Raw genomic sequence first — 20,727 nt, 5'->3', positions numbered from 1 at the left:
CTATATTTATTATTTTTTATTATTAATTAAAACTAAACACTGTGTTCGCTTATGACCCGCGTTCGATCTATCGCTACAATCACCGTTGACCGTGGTCGGAAATCAGACAAAACTGGGATTTAATGACCAAACCAACAACAACAACAGCAACCGCAGCACAATAGCCAAACGCGAAACAATAAACTATTCTAAACCACTAGCAGTTGCGGCAGTTGCACGCATGCAAGTGGGGARCCAKTGCGCGCTGACCGCGTGGGTGGGCCGCCGCGCGTACGTAGAACCTCCACTTAAATATGGAAATAAATTAAATTCCGATGCGGCGCATTGCWGCGACTGGCGARCGTCGACTGCGYGTGTTTGCCATTGTTATTGCGTGCTGTTGGTGGTGTTGTTGCGCTAAAAATCAATCACGTACGCAAGCGAAAGTGATTTCCTAGACGCTTGCCAACACGGCAGGGTWGTATATGWATGTGTGCGTGCATTCGTRTTTGCTTTGTAGTTGTCGCACTGCCGCCTTCTAATTTAATTAAAGTTTATTTAATGTTTTCTCAAGGTTTTATACACCGCACACCAGCGCGGTATGCGCATACAAAGYGTTGCTTATTCAGCGCTTCCATGCCATTTCATTTTCAATTTACAAGCTGCTATTTGCAACAGCAGTGTATGCCACTCAGGCTCCTCAGCACAYACTGACGCTTTTGTAAGCMWATTGTTGTTGTTGTTGGTGTTGTGGCTGCAGTTGCAGTGCCATAAAGATCWTGGTGTTTCGTGTTCATATTAAGGCTGGCTGGTGAGGACGTAAARGCAGCTGTTTGATGTGCGTATGTGTGTGTGTGTGTGTGGYAGCAGCACTTGAGTGTGCAAACTTATTCTGACGACGTGATGTGTTTTGTGTTTATTATTGTTGYTGTTGTTGCGATTTTTTTATGACAGTTGCTGCCAAAGTGTTGAAAATCAATAGTCACAATTTKCACTGTTGCCATCAGCCTGATATCCGACACTCACGCCGGCAGCAGAGTAATGCAAAGCCACATACACACACAGGCACATATGTATATGCTCACCTACTCACCTACAAATGCCTGCACCTTCTTGAGCAGCATCGCAACAGCTCGATGAGCCTTTGATGAGCCTGGGATTGGAGATGTGCCACTGTGGCAGCAACAGCAGCAGACATGTGTGACATGTGGCATAATTCCGTACACACGCACACACACACATGTACAGGCTTGAAAATGCAAACCTTGCATAAGCATACTGCTGCACATAGTTACACTTTGCCACATGCAAGCTCAGTGTGTTATAGACCACTTTTCAACTTGCCTTCTCCACATTATTGCAATTTCTTTATTATTTATTTTCCCTTTTTTTTTTTTGTTTTTTGTTACCGCAAAGGATTTTCTGTGCCAGCGTTGATGGCTACCCTCTTTTTCCAATTCCGTTTCCAATTATGCAGATTATAAATAAATAGATATAACAGTGTTGCCACTTTTATGACACATTCGTGTCATATGTTATAGAAAGCACCGAAATATAATACATACATCTACATATTTACATAGAGCAGGGCGAGATATAATAACAATCGATAGTCTGTAAACTGGTGGAACCAAGAATTCGATAAGCTGAGGAAGCTRAACGCAGCCTACAGCGTAAGCAGGGAGGTGAAAAAGAAATTCGTCTCAGAAAAGCATTTYATAGTAAAACAAAAACCTGTTTGGAAAAGCTCTGTGAAGAAGCAAACTTAGAACCCTGGGGAACGGGAGACAAAATATACAGGGTTTGTCCAAAAAGTAATAGGACTTATTTTCTTCCGCCGCGACTGTGACTTCGCGTTGGCGCATCGACTGAATTCGGTACAGGGCGTTCCTAGCTCACGAACGAACAGCTGGTCAGTTGTATTCGAGAACCTGGAGAGTCAAGACAAACATTTTCGGGCGACATGTTTCTGTGAACAGTGCAAGCTCAAAATGCAGCGATCGTTAGAGCAAAGGTACGCGATTGAATTCTGTGTGAAACTCGATAAATCATCGACAGAGACATTTGATATGATCAAGCAGGTTTCCCCARATGTTGCTTTAACAAGAAGTGGCGTGTTTCGGTGGCACCAAGCCTTTTTGGAGGGCCGGGAAGAGGTCGCCCAAATAAGGGAAAAATGTGCAAATCCAAAATGAAAACGATGCCCATTGTCTTTTTTGATAACAAAGGCATCGCCCACCATGAATTTGTTCCTCCTGAACAAACCGTCAAGGCCAAGTTGGCCGATGCAAGACAAGCATTTTGAGACGACAGAGGAGATCCAAGCTCAGCCTCGGTTCTCAAGGCTATTCCGGAGAATGCCTTCCGTGACGCCTTCTATGCTTGGAAAACGCGCAGAAGGAGGTTATTTTGAAAGTTTTTAGAGWATTGTAAGAATCGCTTCAATACATTTTTCTAAAGCTAAACATCTGGTTGATCTCCGGATCAAATGAAATGACTGCATAAATGGTTTGCGCCGATGGTTGCTATCATGAGTATAGAGCTGGCCGAGCAGAAAAAGAAGTAYTGCTCATATGGTCCAGGAAAATTGAAAGAATAGGATAATGTCAGATTACTAGACTACTACTACTCTAGAATGATGGCAAATAAAGAATGTGTGTGTTTCAGACTGATTCTGGACAAATATTCGTGGATAGATAGACAACATGGTTTCTGGATTTTCACCCAACCCAAAATACTCAGTGGCCATGGGTGCTTTAGAAGTTATCTATACAAATATCTTTATGACTTTAGYCAATATTGTCCGACGTATACAAAGTGTATAAAAGACTCTGAACACGTACTCTATCATTGCCCTCAGTTTTCAAGCATAAGGGAAGAGCTGAAAACCACACTTGGAGCTAGTCTCACGGTGGAAAATTTTACTGCATTTATGTGCGAGTTTTCAGTAAAATGGAAAGTTGTCGGCGAAGAACTTCCCGTTACAATTAAGAGCTCACGTTTAGAGAGGCACTCTTAACGGTGGCTTAGCACTTATTTCACCAAAAATAATCGAGTTTTTTGCTAGCTAARTTTTTGTTAGCTAAATTGTTTTTGTTTTGCAGCGAAGCGTACTTTCATTTTACTTTTTACTTTTGCTAATMAATTTTTGAAGAGCCAAAGGACACCACGTTTTTACTCCGCAAACTCACCAGCTAAGTTAGTGTTTACATAAATATGCATAGGTATGTATGTATGTATGTGCATGTAACTGAAATTACGTTTGCATAAGTATTTGAAAGAAAGTGGCGAAAAGACTCAAGTAGTTAATGCTGCAACTAGAGAGAGAGAGAGAGAGTAATGGCGCTGCAAAGGGATATCAAAAACAAATATTTCTCTATAAACYGAAATTTTAAATGAGAAAAGGCTTTTAACAAATATTAGTTGTATTTCCGTGGGGACAAATTGACTTAACATTTGCAAAGTGAAATGAAATTAAGTGAAGCTGCAGAAAAACATGTTAACTGATGGGTGTTTTTTTTGGATGTGTGCTTTGCAATGAGGCAATATTTTTTCGGATTTAGTCTTCTTGACAGCCGTTTCTTGGTTTGTATATCATAAGGATCGATTAAGRAACATAATGGACCTCTATCCAAGCAGCTTCTGCTAATAAGTTTTCATAGAAACCATACATGGAATCKTCTACTAGAAACATCGTCTTCAAAGAGGACTTCAAAAGGTATTTTTTTAATTCCTTTGACGACGCAACTAACTTTAGATACTATTATTATTCTTACTAAGGCATCATTGACACTTTCGACAGCGTTTATGAGACAGTCGGGTCTACATAACAGGAGCAAACCCGAATTTCTATACGGAAGTTAGAATCAGCCAATGAACTAAACAGTTACAACTGCATGGTAAAAAATAAAAAAAAAATGCGTATAATATTTATAATATTTTACAACGACAATAACATATAATATTAGTTGCACAACAACACTAACCACCACGCAGTGAAAGTTCAATAGAAGGTTGAGTACAAAATCAGCCAACTAAATAAAAATCAAAGCAGAAGAGAAGGCATAAAAAAAACAGATTTATTGCCAACAGATTAGTGACAGATATGAGCACGAGGTCAACGCATTGAAAACGCTTAAGAATCGCACGATAAGCTAAGTCGACATATTAGAAGATTTAGTGAATGCCGAATGACCTTCAGACGAGTGAAATGACAAGGTGAGCAGAATAAGCTGCGTTAGGCGRCCGAAGCGTTAATATAGGGAACTAATATTGAAGTAAAAGTAAAAGCGTACGGYGATAAGTTGCTTTAATAAATAGCTGTTTTTGTTGGTGGCTGCACTGGACAAAGTGGCGTAAAATTTGAACTATATTAAAGCGTGGCTAAGAGCATGGTGGTTGGGCAKGCAAATAATTTATGCCATAAGTCGCTGAAATTATGAAAAAGACAGACAAGGACCAGCACATAAGCAGCCATGACATCGCTAAGGAAAAGAACATTCATCATGGAACGGTTTTGAATCAATTAAAAAAAGGCTGGCTACAAACAGAAGAAGAAGGACGAAAAATAATCATCCACTAGAAGCTGCTCCAGGCTGGTCGAACAATGGATTCAACATTTTACTATCAACAACTGATGAGATTGAAGCAAGCAATCGAAAAAAAACGGTCAGAATTGATCAACAGAAAGGGCTGCGTCTTTCATCAGGACAACGCTAGACCACACACATATTTGTTGAGRCAGCAAAAACTGGGAGAGCTTGGCAGAAAAGTTTTGATGCATCCACCATATAGCCCTGACCTTGCATCAAAGAACTATTGTTTGTTTCGGTCAATGCAGAACTCCCGTAATGGAGTAAAGTTGGCTTCAAGACAAGCCTGTGAAAATTACTTGTCGCAGTTTTTCGCCGAGAAACGAGGAAACTTTTACACCGATGGAATAATATCTAGGGTGGAAAAATGGCGAAAAGTGGTCAACCAAAATGGTGCATACATATTTGGTTGRTTAGGGTTGATTATTCGTTATAAATAAATATAAAAAAAATAAGTTGAMGTTTGTTTAGAAATACGAAAAGACTTTTTCGACTACCCAATTKCAATACTAGAACTTGCTTACAAGCAAACTGCGCGCAGAAACCTATCAAACATATAYCATTTAGGAATCATAAAAAATAGTTGCCAACGCATTACTCAGCTATCGACTGCCATAAATCCCGTTTAATCAGTGCTTCGCTGGTAAACAACGCAAACTGGTCGCAATAAGCAACGGACTACAGCGTTTTAGTTCTGATTGATTTTATCTATAATTCAAGCTGTTTACATACAGGTACATACATATATATAGTATGTATGTCTACATGTAGMCGAAACCAATTATTAAATCGCGAAAACAATGAMTATTAATTGCCTCTATGTACCTACAATTACAATTAAACTTTTCAAAAATTCAACGGGAGCGCGATAATTCACTGTGTAATTAAGATTAAGCTGATAACAGTCGGCAAAGCAATCAAATCAGCTGTCTGGCGACTGTGATTGTTACCTACGTGACTCGCTACGGAGGATGGCAGACTGAGCGGCTGCCTGCTCGAGTCGYCGTTCCCGGATAAGTGGMTTTAATATTAATTAGCATTAAATAATTTATTTAAACAATGCAAATTTCAAGATGTTATAACACTCGCAAACAAACATACGCTGACACAATTGCGTTTATCTGTCAAATGAATGTTACATACAAACATTAATAAGGAAAATAATAAGCAATAAGTTAATGTAAAATTAACAGAAAAAAACAATAATAAAAGGAACAAAAGCAGCAATCTTTCGTCTGTTTACCAGCAAGTCAATGAACTGATAAAAGCAAAGTCGTAYGACATTATGGTGTGTTACTGCTGCTGGTCTCAGATCGGCGACTGTGTGCATTGCGTATTATCTTAAAAATATAAGCAAATAATAAATATTTGAGCAAAAATGTCATGTGTATTGTTAATRTARTAGCACTTAGTTTATTTGCAGGTTGTTATTGTTGCWATAGGTGGGCGGCAGCTGCTAGTTGCTTTCACAGCCACAGCTACAACTATGTACATATATTGSCGTGTTACGTTTAGACAATTCACAGTTAATTACATAGCTGCTAGAAATAGCATACAGTTGCATGTCATAATAGAAAGTCACTTGAGATAACGTATTTCCGCAAATACCACATACTATTATTGAACAAGCAGTAATGGTTGACCTTAATGGCAAATGCAGTTTAGAAATGTCAGTGCTGATTTCTATCACAGCTGGCTTTCATACGGTTGAACAAATGAAACAGTAGAGTCGGTAATTTTGTACCGACCAATGCTTGAAGGTGCAAATACAAAGATTTTTAGAGATTTACTAGAATTTTGTGAAGATATCTCTTCAAATAAAAATTMTCAATGCAAGAGCTTCATTTTGATGGTTAAATTTGTATGACAGCTGTTTGGYGTAGTAATCGRATCTAAGCAATTACTTCGAAGATKGTACTGYCACCTTAGACGATAATCTGCGCCCAAATTTAGTGATGATATAACGGCATATAAGAAAGCTTATCTAATGGTAGGCCCAGGAAACGTGCTTTYTAAAAGGGGTCGTAGCATAGAGATAGAGGTGCCAGAYGAGTAKSGTTAGCTCGGCATGCAAAGAGGTGGTTAGACTCGTTGCTTGCTTGGGATGTTGTTGACGTGTTTCCCAGGTATCAGTAGTGGGACCACTTTGCCAGTTATCCACACATAGGGTATTCGAAGACTAGTCAACGACAGGTGGAGCACCTTGGTGAGGAAGCTTACTACCATCGAGTCTTTGTCCNCTTTGCCAGTTATCCACACATAGGGTATTCGAAGACTAGTCAACGACAGGTGGAGCACCTTGGTGAGGAAGCTTACTACCATCGAGTCTTTGTCCCCGGGTGCGAAGAGGAATGTTCATTAAATTGAATATCAACTCGGTCATCATGTSTCTTCGGGTTAGACAAAGCCTTGACAGTAGTCCAAAGCTTATTAACGCCGGCCTGGCGTAAGGTTTCGCGGTCATTAGCTRAAGCAGCTGTCTCGGCTGTGAAATTGAGGCGGAATACCGCGATCCTTCCAGCCGGAATGACCCAGCAGGGGTCCCCAGGACCCCAGGGTTAGATCGCTGAAAAAATTGCCTTTAGCCTTTAGGATATAGTCGGGGTCAATTCTGGTAASGTAAAACCGGCTGTGGTAGGAATTGTATTGCAGCCATAGGTTATAGTGGGCCGCTCCGAACACTTTTTTCGGAGATTGTAGATATCTTTGGAAACAATTTTTGGCAACTTAATATACCCCGTTCAGTATATAGTACAAAAAGACGAGCAGTTATGGTGAAACCAGTATGCCACGGCCGAGAATCACAATGCCAAAATACCAAAAATCACTGCATTTGGAATTAATAAAGCTATAAATCACATACACACAAGCACGAGACCCTACTCGCCAGCAGAGAAAATTGTTTACAATATTCTGCCACAAAAGGCTGACATACAAATTGTGGAGTGACCCCAACACAAGAGTATGTCTGGCAGACGACAATGCGTAACAAGAAAATCTTTGTACCCAAAACAAAAACAGTTTGTAAGTATTTGTGCTACAACAAAAGGAATAACAAATAGCAAGACCAAAATATGGAAAACGGAGACAATACTTCAGAGAAGCTAAGGAGAGTACAACCATTGAGAAATCAATAAGTAACATCGATTTAGCCGAACTTTGAATGTGGAAAAGCGTGTGAAAAATGCCAAATATACAACAAAACAAGCAGGCAGAAAATTTTCCCAAATAACCGATTATGTATTCATACATATAATATGTACATAAATGAAAACAAGTGAGTGTGGCAAACTATTTTAGAACTAAGGCAGCAAATAACAAAAAAATACAAAACAAACACATGGATGAGTGATTCGTAAAGCGAGCTGTAATTTTATGGTTAGGTATGAGCTGGTGTATAAGGTTTTCTTGTGCTGTACGTGGATAAGTGGGTGATATGCTACATAGATGGGGCATGTAAATGAAATGAAAAATGACATAGTATGACATTAAGTTAAACATAAGCAAGCAAGTGTATAGAAAATGCATAAAACAGCAGTAAGGAGAATATTATGCCAAGTGGCAGTGGGCAACAGCAGGACAGCGCACACAAAAACAGCAGAAGCAGCAAGATTACTTGTTGGTGGCTGAATTAGTGGCAAAATTTGTTGAAATGAGGGCAATTGGCAAACCGCCAACTAAGCGACGAAGCAATCGGCAAAAAGTGGCAGGCGGTCACAGCACAAAAAGCACTATTTAATATGCGCACATATGTAAAAATGTACATTGTATACAGCAGCCAAAAAACGAAAATGTACAAAGTATTCGGCTATGACATGTACAGCATGTAGCTACGTAAGTGTCCTACAGCAGGTGCACCCACAGCGATCACCCAAATGACGGCTGACGTGAGTGCTAAGCGTTAGGCCGCGTTGGGTCGCGTTGACATGGGGACGACARTTTTGGAGAGGATTTTATAACATTGTAAACTGTAGTGCAGAGCTTGGTGAAACTGRATCATATTTGTCAGCTGCGTAGTGGTAATATTTATATGTAGTTGCTTATGTTTCCAGAATGTAATATTTTTAATAAAACAAAATATAACAATATTTGCAGTGTTACATGTGGAAAATAGTTATGTTTAAGATTTATGAAAATTGTCATTGACACTTACCCCATAAGCCAGTCGACAGTGTCGCGCAAATACTCCGGTATACGCTCCAGTTTGACGGCTGTGCGTTGCGTTCAAGTTAAAAAATGTTGTAGATTATGCTGGTAAGTTAKGTTTATCGAACTGGAGGTGCTCAACAATAGGGCTTCCGCGCTTACACTTGTGCCTAGTGACGTTAAAAACACTTACTGGTAAGGAGCTGGACCAGCTGCAGCGGGTGATTTATTAAAGGGGTGGGAGCACACACAATATACTATATGTTAAAACCACCACCAATATCACGAGCACTAAGCAGCAGCGCTATGACCTGGGCCACCGATAGCTGGTCGAAATACGACGAAAACATTCACTTGCACACTTATACCGATTTTAACTTACTCTTAATTGCTAAAATACTTTTTATATTTCACTTGTTTTCCAAACATAAATAATATTGAATAACGCAAAGAAAATAAATTGTGAAACACTTTTTTCTCACTGTTACTGCAACCACTTTCCTGTTTGTGTCCACTCGCCACTTTTTTCTTATTCGCTCAGTTATCGCTCTGCTTTTGCTTCGCAGCTTATTTCGACACTTTTTGACAATATTTCTTCGTCGCAGTGGAAATTCGAAATTCGTATGCAGAAGATGCCAAAGCAGAAACCATGAAAACGAATGAGATGACCATAAAAGACGTAACGATACGTAAGCAGATAAATGTAAATGTTATTGCACTGCCAAGCAGAACTAACAAAAACAATCAACGACTACGTCACACAATACGTACTAGCGCAAAAGAGAAAGCACTATTGTTTATCCAATTCGAATTTATTTGCTGTGCACAACATTTCAGTCCCACCAGTAGCACTATAGCGAGGTCAGATGTAAACGCGAAACAGCTGATCGCATGAAAATTGTTCATCCACTCAATAAAGGTACACAGAATACATATGAATGCATCACATTAACGAGTTTTTTACCTTTGTAGTCTTATTTAACCGTGGACAACTGCACACTGACGCCAAATATTCGTGTATCTATTTTTAACTTTGAAGCCCGACGTCAGCACAGTCTTTTGCTTGCTCAAAAATGAAGGATTTCACAAAGAAGTTTTCAAACAAACCACTATTTTCCTTAAAGAAAAGTTGTTGGCTTCCCAACCAGGCAATTTTTCGGTCTCGACTCTAGTTAGCCAATCTTTCTGGAATTCTTTTAGCTTGTTCTTCACCAATTGGCACTATCCTTGGTTCGTATTTGCACTGCTTATCAAGTATTATTGCGCATTATTTTTCAATTCTTTTTCGCAAAATTATAAATTACAAACCATCGCAAAACACTTATATGCAATTGGTTCGCAAATATGTATGTGTATTTCTTGAATTTTAATACACAGCTTTAATTAAATATTTTATAATTCGAAGTTTATACGCGAGACTCAGAAACTTGCAAACTTCCTTTGCATAAATTGGCAAAACAACACACGAACACCATAAAGAAAAGGATGACGATAACGCAKCACTGTGCTGCCGTATGTACAATAACGCGCACAGGGTGACGCGAGTTCCATTAATGTTTGAAGTTTTGATGTACAAGGAAATAAAACTTACATGCAATTAATAATAATATAAAGTTAATTAACTTAAATTTCAATGTTTCATAATTGTATATGATAAGTTTTCATATTTGTATATTTAAGTGTAATTAATTAAATAATGTCAATATAATTTCTAACAAAATATGGCACTATTGTGTCTTCCAAGAATTTCATGTCGKGATTCAAAACAGCTGTCTTTGACATTTGATTGTATAAGAAAAATGTGAAAACAACATCGTAATTTGTGAAACTACTAGAATCATACAGCTGGAGGAATTTAACGAGCTTACATARAATGGTATACCCATTGGAATATAATTGTGCTATTATTTATTCGTTAAACTAATKTATTTCACAGGCAAGTTCTATTATTGTTGCCGGCATTGGGCTGGCCGCGGTTGGTTTTGCTGGCAAGCACCTWATGCGYCGCATGCCTGCTATGGCCACGAAATTGAATGAGACCATGAGAAACCTACCCAAATTTGATGCGGAAACTTTAGCGAACTCAAAATATTACAAAGGTGGTTTCGATCCTAAAATGAACAAACGGGAGGCGTCTTTGATTTTGGGCGTGAGTCCCAGTGCGTCTAAATTGAAGGTTAGTCTGCTTGTTATGCCTCAAACATTTACCACGTCCAATAATATGCTTTTTTGTGTATAGATAAAGGATGCGCATAAAAAGATAATGTTACTGAATCATCCTGATCGCGGTGGCTCTCCTTATTTGGCGGCGAAGATTAATGAAGCCAAAGATTTCATGGATAACGTGAAATGAGCGTTGTAAATTGGAAGTGTAAAATAAAGTAGTGTTTAAAATTTAGTTATAGTAAAACAGCAAAATATTTTTAGATTCATGTTTTGGTTATTTTATAGAAATAAAGTGACCAATGTCATTATTTTCGATTTTTTTTTAAATTTCCCCTTTTTCTATAGAATTTCCTCATTTTGTTTTGAAATTGCATAATTTTTTTTTTTTGTAAAATATTCAAAAAAATTTTGTGAAGTATTCCAAATTTTTGGTAAAATTTTCCACAATTTTTATAAAAAAAATTTCCCCAAATTTATTGAAAAATGTCCCCAAATTTATAGGGAATCCCCAAATTTTTTTTTTAATTTTCCCCAATTCTTGGGCCGTTTGTATAGCGTTGGCAACATTGCTGGCCCCAACTTTCTCCGCTGCCTAAATATCTGTTGACGTAGTCAAATGTCAAAAATCATTCGACAAGTGGTTGGAGCAACAGTTTCGCAGCAAGTGCTTTTACTTTTTTGTTTTTACCACCCAATTTAAACCAACAAKTTTACAAGTAAGCTGCTAAACATATAAACTAAATATAATACATTTTACTTATAAATATATTTTGTTTATACAGTTTCCCTTGTAAGCGCGCAGCAAATAGTCAAAATATAGCACAATGCGTCAACTKCGCGGTAAGGTGAAAGAGACACGCAAGCAGAAGAAGGAGCGTAAACTGGAGAATTTGGAGATACAAAATCAGTTAAAAACCGTTGTAATACCAGCAGTTTGTGTCTTTGCGCTACTCATTATTGTCTTCGTCTATTTCAAAACACGCCCGGCTGTCGAGGTGTAAATTTAGTGTATATACATACGTGGWGTTGTGCGTGTCCAGAAATGTGTGCCTTCAATGGCCAAAACGAATACTACTTGAACAGTAGCAGGCAATAAGATTTTTTTAACGTTACTGATRRAGAACTGTTCAATGACACACAGTACTGTGCACTACCAGCAACTTTTTCGATTGTTAGACTATGGCGTTTGGTGTATATATTTTGGAACTGAGGTGCAAAGTTCGCTAAAAATATAAAACTGAAAATTTTAAATTTATTTTTGAGACTTTACAAATCGCATAGTTATAAAATGTCTGTTCATCCCACCACTTGTTGAGTGTCTACATCTTTTCTACAAAGAAAACACCTACCAATATAAGATCAATTGATGCCAGCGCTTCTCCTACTTAGTAATAGTTTATATACTTAATACATGTGTAGATTTGTGCGCACATACTATTTATTTAGACTATATATCATTATTATATATTTTAATATATGTATATGTATGTATGTATGTATATATAATGCGGTCTGTTGAAAAAAAAATTAAATAAATATTTTATATAAATTTTAGCTGAATACCTTGTTTTTTAGTRTTATCGAAAATGCACAACGTATGTTTGTAAATGAAATATACATATGTACATATATGTGAGATTTCTTATTGAGTTAATCCATTGATAAAGTATTTTTATACCCTGCACAGGTTATGCACGAACGGTCGCTCAGTTTTTGAGATATCGATCTGCAATTTTGTTGACGTGTTTGTCTCACAAAGCAGCTGCTCATTTGTCGGAATCATCCATATCGAGCCACTATAACGTATAGCTGTCGAACAAYTGATCGTTCAAAAACAAGTTGTTGCATAAAAAAGTTTTTTATTTGACGAGATATCTTAATGCAATTTTGCACATATAATTTTCCAAGGTAACGCTATAATCTCCAAAGAAACTGTTCAGATCGGACCACTATAGCATATAGCTGTCGAACAAACTGAACGTTCAAAAACAAGTTGTTGCATAAAAAAGTTTTTTATTTGACGAGATATCTTAATGAAATTTTGCAGATATAATTTTCCAAGGTAACGCTATAATCTCACAAGAAACTGCTCAGATCGGACCACTATAGCATATAGCTGCCATACAAAGTGAACGTTCAAAAACAAGTTSTTGCATGAAAAACTGTTTATTTGTGTAGGTTATTATAGCTTCGTTGCCGGCAAAGTTAATCTTTGWTTTTTGTTTTACTTGTTGTTGTATGTTAAAACTCTTTAAGTGTTCAGCAAGCATAGGCAAACACACATCTCTAAGTAAAGTTGTACTTTTACTCACTCACCACACTATACTTACGAACTGTAATCCACTTTTTCATAATTTTTATAAGTTTTATTAAAATGCCATTTTTTTAATTAATTTTGTATACATTTATTTGTTATATTTTAAATTTTCATAATCATCACATTCTCTTCTACATCTTCTCACAAGTGTCAGTTGCATATTCATATACTAAATATATATATATATATGTATGTATGTATATCTATAATATGTTCATAAATTAAAGAAGTTGAATTAATGCTTGCATTTCATTTGCATATAAATATATACTATGTAGCACATGATTTCAGTAAGAGGTCATAACTACAGCTAACACACTGACTTATGCTTACAGCATAAATGCATGCATAAACTATTAATTTTACCGTTAATTARCGGTAATTAAATTATATAAATATGCAAAAATTGGTAGAGAAATATACAYTAGACTTTGGGTCAGCCAAAGGGTATGCTATAATTTCATATTAAAATTTTTGAAATTGAGAATATTCAAAAATATTTTTAAATTYATTTTTTTAAACAACATTATTTTTGTAGGGCCTTCAGTCAGCCTAAAGGTATGCTTCAATTTTATAATTTTCGAATTTTCGAAAACGATAATACTCGAAAATATTTTTTAWATTTATTTTTTTACACAGCAAAAATTACGTATTTTGAGATAATTTTTGAAAACATAARCATTCGAAAATAACGGATCATTTATAAAGCAAAACTTTTTTGAGCGCTGACAATGTTTGGGTCCAAGCAAAAATTTTATTGTTTCATTATCTTATGCTTATATTTCTACACAGATTTTACGTATACTTCACGGTTTCAACAGGTATAAAAGTATGTTTGTTTGTGTTGGTGATATTTCTTATTTTTTTCATATTAAAAAAAAATCCTTTTTATAAATTTTCGTACAAATTCAATACCAGCGAAATCTTGTTTGAAAACAAATAAATTTTATTTATTCTTATTTTTTCTATTATTTTCTTATTTTTTCGAAAATATTTTTTAATCCCAAAACACCAAACAATAATTTTAAGACCCAAAACAAAGTATTTTCGAAAGCAAAAATAATAATTTATCCACAAAATAATTTTACAACCACAAAAAAATATATATATGTATGTATGTATATCTTTTACAACAAAACGAAAGAATAAAAATATTTTATTGAGCGTAAGAAAATTTTTTTACACCCAAACTATTTTTTAAAACGCAAAAAAAATTTTATATTTGCCCAACAAAAAATATTTTTAAACCAAAAAAATTTTTTTATATCCAAAAWATTTTTTAAATATTCAAAAAAAGAAAATTTTAACTAAAAAAATTTAAAACCAAAAAAAAATTATTTTAAACCAAGACAAGTTTTTATACAAAAAATATTTTTAAAACTAAAAACAAAGAATTTTTGTTTTAAACAAGTAAAAAATATTAAAAAACAATTTTTTTTACCCAAAATATTTTGCACTTTTTAATACAAATTTTTTGAGTCACCATGCAAGTATCGCTGTAAAAATAAGTTTTTATTAACATTTTTCGTATTCTAAGGCTTCCCTAAAGTGCCGTTATACCTAAGCTTACATTATTTTTACTTTCAGTATTATTTGTTTATTTTTTTTTATTTTTTTACCATTTCAAACGCACGCAATTGTAAAAACAAAAAAACATATTACAGTTATTTTAATACATAAGTATATCAGTTTTTGTTTTATTAAAAAATGTTTACATATATAAATTATTATAAGCTTATAAGGTAAATACTTCATTAGAGCGCCTAAAATGCTACTACACTTTTCAACACACACACRTCACACAATTTTTTTCGCAGTTAATAGTAGTTTAAATATAATACAGAAATATGCACTTAACGGACATGCGTTTACAACAAAAATTTTATACGAAAGAATAATTAAAATTCTGACCTAAAGTTTTTTTTTTTACGCACACACATACAMAGAGTGGCACGCACAAAGAAGCACACATACATACACACATTAGTTAAACATGACTCACCTTTCCATACACACACACATTCATACATATCGCCATTTTGTATGTATTTTTAAGCATAATTGCTGGTACATAAGTATTAATTTAAATTAATTCATTATATAATTTTATACTTAACGGCTATTGAACTTTTTATAACTGTTTTCTTGTTTTACGTATATAAATGATTTGCTTCGCTTCAAGTTCAATTCATAATTTTCTGCCATACTTATGCTAAACATGTTTGTTCTTSTAATTTGTTTGTTGTAAATAAGTAGTTATAATACAAGTTTACATAGAAATGCGCCTAAAAGCAGACCTTCACTTGGCATGCACTAACTGCTGTAGTTTTGGAAGATGTTTGAAAGTTCTTGACCTTCAATGCTAGGCTTTTTTCGAATTATTGATATTTAGTGAGATTGGTATTACTGAAGCGCCTAAAAGTATGCTATAATGAAACATTGAAAGTACAGAAATGCAAAATGTCAAACATAAATCGTAAAATGACGGCCAACCTCTGGCTAATAACTTTCTGGGTATTTTCGTTATATCGTTTACATAGAATGCGCCTAAAAGTAGACCTTGACTTGGAAAGCACCAACAATTGTAGTGTTGGGGGATATTTTCAAGTACTTGAACTACATTGCTAGGGTTTTGTTSGAGTCATTGCTTCATTAGCTAGGTTGTTATTACTATAGCGCCTAAAAGTATGTTACAGTGAAACTTTGAAACTGCAGCGTTTGCCATAAAAWGATTAAAAGTACTTTTAGTATGCACAATTTCCGCCGGAAATTAAAAAAAATTCTTGTTTTAAAACAAATCACCGCCCAAAAGCATGCTACTCAATTTTTTTAACAAATAACTTTCCACGCCTGAAAGCATGCTGCACTATTTTCACACTGTACTGCACAATTTCCACGCTCCCGCCAGTGCTGCCACTTAACCTCAAACACAAAATATAAATTATAATTCATACAAATTCGACTCGACGCACTCCGACGCCGCCACTGTTTGTCCGTGTACTTAATACGACTTAAGCAATAGCAACAACAACGCATCACAGCATATCGGCAACAACACCACCAAACCACGCCATATATAATGGCAGTAAATACAATAACAACGCGCGGCGCAAAGTCATTTTAGGCGCCGTCTTCGCACCCGCATTGCCACTACCACTCTTCTGCTCATTCAAATCATTATCGTCGTCGGCATCCTCGTCATCGTCAATGGAGTTCGTATCACCGCCAGCAGCAGTATCAACACCCGCGCCGGCGCTGCCTGGATATTTGGGACGTGTCGTATGCGAGTTGTCCGTAATGCGACGCTCTTCCACATCTTCTTCATCCTCGTCATCAATATTATTCGCTGGCATAGAGCCCGGACGATCGGTGGGTTTCATATGCGGTGGCGTGAATGGACCACCACTCAGGCCAGAGCCCTCATCATCATCCTCGTCATCGCTGCCAGCACCAGAGCCCGCACCGCTGCCATAGAGCGCATCTTCTGTAGCAGAACGTCATAAATGATGAGTTTATTTGTGGCGCTAAAAAGTATGCAATGCTTTTTAGACTTACCTTGATCACTCCAGTCTACGTCCTGGCCATTGTACGCATTACGCAGATGGTTGATAACATTCTTCAGGTAGAAAAGTTGTGTGGCAACTTGTGATGTTTGACTCGTAGTGGCCGGATTGCCAGGGAATTCAGGGTTGCGGCTCTGTTCGCTTGTCACCGGATGCATATATCTGCAACRAAAGTGAATAAAAGTTTAAAATTGCAATGGTTTAAAAAGCAATGTGTGTGTGCGTTGCCCACCTATCGATCGTGTGTCCATTCCAGCACATGCCGTCGACATCTGAGGACGTGGAKATCTCGTCATTGCTGCAAATCTGATGTGGCAGATTCGACCAGAACTTCTTYGACTCCTTCACACGCTGTCTAATCTCGCGCACCAACTTATCGAGATTCGGRTCGCGTCCATTATCATCGTCGTTTTTGCGATTTTGCTGATTCTTGCGACGCTGTTGCTTGTCGCGTCCACTGCCACGGCCGCCACCATTGCTCGCCGCGCCACCGCCAACACCGGCATCATCATTTGTCTTATCGCCTTCTGTACTCTGCTCGTCTGTGATGGGCTCAGCGGCGCGCCGTTCACGCAATACAATCGCATCGTCAACGTCCGCATCAATGTCCAAAATATCCGATTCGATTTGCTCGGCTGGCACGTCCAGCGTGGCGCGTTTGCGTATCACTTTCGAATCGGAGCTGGTTAAAATGATGGACGATGACTGCGCTTGCGKCTGTTGTATGGCGACGGGTTGGCTAAACTTGGGGCTGACGGCGCGACGCGTGCGGCCGATGCTAGGACGTCCGCAGCCCTCGAACACGCGCGAGGTGATTGACTGGCTGGATTCCTGTAGGAGGCGATAAGGAATATGTGTTCAATGAAATGTAAAAAAAATTACAAAAAAAAATGTGTTTGTCAATTGAAAGGTGCCGGAACGGACATAAAGTTGGCACTACCAGAATTAAATCTACTTTAAGTTAGTCCTAACCTACAAAAGTTTGAAGCAAAAATTTGGTCTGTTGACGAGTTGCCGGACATGGGCTCTGGAAAATCTACTTTCACTGATTGGTATACTAAGTTTAGACGTGATGAAATGAGCTCTGAAGTCAGTGAGCACAATGGACGCCGAAAAGAGTTTGTTACCGTCGAAAGCACTAAAAAAACTCCAAAAAATTATTTTGGATGACCGTAAAGTGAAATTTTCAGTGACTAAAGATTTCAAGATCCACGAATATTTGGGATTGAGAAAGCTCTGTGCAAAGTAGGTGCCGCGCGATCTCACTTTTTACAGAAAACAACGACGAATTGAGTTTTTGGATATGTTCCAGCTTAATGAACCCGAGTTTGGAGTAGATATGTGACAATTGCTGAAACATGGCTCCATCATTTCACTCCGAAGTCCACACGATCGTCATCCGAGTGGACTGAACACGATGAACCCGCTCCAAAGCTCAAGCGATTAAGAAGGTTATGGCGTTTTTAACGCGCATGGAATAATTTTTATTGACTCCCTTGATAGAGGAAGGACCATSAACAGCGACTGTAGGGTTATCGGATCATTTGAAGGACGAAATCACCGAAAAATTGGCACATTTGATGAAAAAAGCCAGTGCAAAAGATGGCAAAWATCGATGCACTGACCGAATTTTGCCAAAATATATGTTTATTTGAGGTTATAGCCTACTACTAGGCGCAAGACAACATACTTTATAATAGAACAGGTCAATTGAAAAGTGGCCACGTACATTTCAAGTAGCCGGGGACCTTTAAATGTAACTGTTATCATGATAAGGAATATGATATATATTACTATTATTATCTCTTGCGTCTGAAAGTATGCTATAATCTCAAAAAAATATTTAAATATGCTATAAATAGATATACACATGCATACACAGAATGCGCACGAAAATATAAATGAAATATTTTCATTGAAAAATATTGAAAATTYACAACAACAACAACAACACAGTGGTATACAACCACAAAACACAGAAAACCACAGCCGCGTCGTTGGTTTCGCCGCAGACATATACGTCTGTGGAAGCGCTAAAAAAGCCGTGTGCATATGAAAGCAACAACTTCGAAAATGTTTACCGTAATATATGTACATACATATATATGTACAYATGTATACATGTAGCTTTACATCTGTGTAATGTTGYCTGCCACAATTCACCTACTTTCAGCGCAAATGACTCGCAATGCAAGCGATTTACCCAACTGAATAATGGAAAATGATAAGCGTGCGGAGAAATATGAYGAATTAYCACTTGATAGCCAACAAATACAACTACAAAAGTGGCACGCATATATACAGTAAAGCATAACGCACAAACGCACGCACCTTTCTCAAGCCCAACGCTGTAGATAGAGTGCCATAACGCATCAAGTACTAAGCAAATATGWCTGGAGGAACACGCGAACCCACTTGCCAGCATACGTAGCRGTACATATACCTACTATTTACATACACATGCATATAAATATATTTATAAGCGCATATCTAATCACTCGATGCGCCGCGTTGACACCGCGCCACTGCAAGTTGGCACTCGAGGCGCGCRTACGAGTATCTCACGCTGACACGCATTCTCATAGTTAYCGGCATGCCAATTATAAGCCGCTAGGTACTTCATGCATACATATATATGTATGTGTGTATGTATGTATGCATGTATGTGTTTGTCTGTTGGCCGATTGCAGCAAGTTAACCACAAAAGTGGTTTTCAATAGCTGCGTTAGGCGCGTATATCACATTTTCTATGCGCTGGCGTGTTGACACGTGTTCCCGATAGGCCCACACACACACACACAAACACACGTAAGCGCTTGCTAGTGTGTTAACTCAACACTTTGTTTAGCTTTCAGCTACCAATAATCGATTATTATGAGTCCACTGTGTGTGTGTTTGTTTCACGCGCTGCCGTGCAATGAAAGTGAAATGTCTGACAACTTAATGCTATCAATTACAGGAAATCAGATAAAAACGCATACGTAGGTATATATTTATCACACGACTACTAGGCGTCCATAAATGCCACACTCGTATACGGCCATAAGTACGAGTATGTAAGCCTGTGCGATTATTAGCTATTGTATGCGGTCGCCGATTTAGTTGCTTATATTACACTCACTTAARTAGCGGTATCGTATGCATAATTGAAAATGTTATATATTAGCTCATCTGTAGTGTTCACGTAAGCGGAACAGACATTAGAAGTCATTCAAGGTCCTTGTTTGAGTGTTTGAACAAAAAGCTCCTTACTTGCAGTATGTTTGCTAACATGTGTGCATACTTAATTATCATTATCTCTCTCATTTTAGTTTGTTTAATATTTATAGAATCATTCATTTTCCGTTATGATTAGTATTTTCGAAATAATCRTATAATAATTAAAATAGGGTCCAAACTCAATATCAATACCAGTATCTATAGCAATACCGGTACCAGTACTAATCTCAATACTCTATACTAAAACCAATATCAGTACCAGTATTAATACCAAAACCAATAAAAATAGCGTTACCTAAACTAAAATCGATACTAATCTCAATATAAATATCAATACCATTCTTGATACCAATGCCAATACCAGTACCACTACTAAAACGATTACCTACCATATACCAAAACCAATAAAAATACCATTACCTATACTAAAACCAATATCAAAAGCAATCCAAATACAAATACCAACACCAACGCCAATCTTAATACAAATATCATTACCAATACCAATCTCAATGCAAATGAAATTACCAATACCATTACTAATACCAAAATAAGTACCAATGCCAATATCAATACCAATACWAATAACATTGTCKATACTAAAACGAATACCAATATCAATACATAATAATATAATACCAATCTCAATACAAATAGCAATATTAAAACGGACCTCAATGCTAATGCCAGTATCATTACTAATATCAATACCAATACTAACACCATTACCAACAAAACTACCTTT

At 36.9% G+C, this 20,727-nt stretch overlaps 3 protein-coding genes across 3 annotated transcripts in view; 2 read left to right on the top strand and 1 right to left on the bottom strand.

The window, feature by feature from the left end:
* Positions 1 to 10,482: 10,482 nt before the first annotated feature.
* Positions 10,483 to 11,143, top strand: LOC108973424 (mitochondrial import inner membrane translocase subunit TIM14). Its single transcript, XM_018940682.1, has 3 exons — positions 10,483 to 10,593; positions 10,654 to 10,893; positions 10,957 to 11,143. Exons 1-3 carry the CDS (start codon positions 10,591 to 10,593, stop codon positions 11,068 to 11,070), a joined length of 357 nt encoding a protein of 118 aa, XP_018796227.1. The 5' UTR covers positions 10,483 to 10,590; the 3' UTR covers positions 11,071 to 11,143.
* Positions 11,144 to 11,443: 300 nt separating this feature from the next.
* Positions 11,444 to 12,151, top strand: LOC108973423 (single-pass membrane and coiled-coil domain-containing protein 4 homolog). The gene is made up of 2 exons (XM_018940681.1): positions 11,444 to 11,599; positions 11,666 to 12,151. Exon 2 carries the CDS (start codon positions 11,708 to 11,710, stop codon positions 11,882 to 11,884), a length of 177 nt encoding a protein of 58 aa, XP_018796226.1. The 5' UTR covers positions 11,444 to 11,599; positions 11,666 to 11,707; the 3' UTR covers positions 11,885 to 12,151.
* Positions 12,152 to 14,864: 2,713 nt separating this feature from the next.
* LOC108973421 overlaps positions 14,865 to 20,727 on the bottom strand; it is a 21,083-nt gene continuing 15,220 nt past the window's right edge. Inside the window, exons 5-7 of the mRNA XM_018940679.1 lie at positions 16,996 to 17,594; positions 16,756 to 16,925; positions 14,865 to 16,684 (exon numbers count right to left, since the gene is read on the bottom strand). Of these exons, the coding sequence (XP_018796224.1) occupies positions 16,236 to 16,684; positions 16,756 to 16,925; positions 16,996 to 17,594 (1,218 nt within the window). The 3' untranslated portion in view covers positions 14,865 to 16,235. The remainder of the gene's footprint in view (positions 16,685 to 16,755; positions 16,926 to 16,995; positions 17,595 to 20,727) is intronic.

The sequence above is a fragment of the Bactrocera latifrons genome, unplaced genomic scaffold (assembly GCF_001853355.1).
Source record: "Bactrocera latifrons isolate USDA-ARS-PBARC rearing strain unplaced genomic scaffold, ASM185335v1 scaffold_479, whole genome shotgun sequence".
NCBI lineage: Eukaryota > Metazoa > Arthropoda > Insecta > Diptera > Tephritidae > Bactrocera > Bactrocera latifrons.
This window is presented reverse-complemented; position numbering and strand designations above follow the sequence as displayed.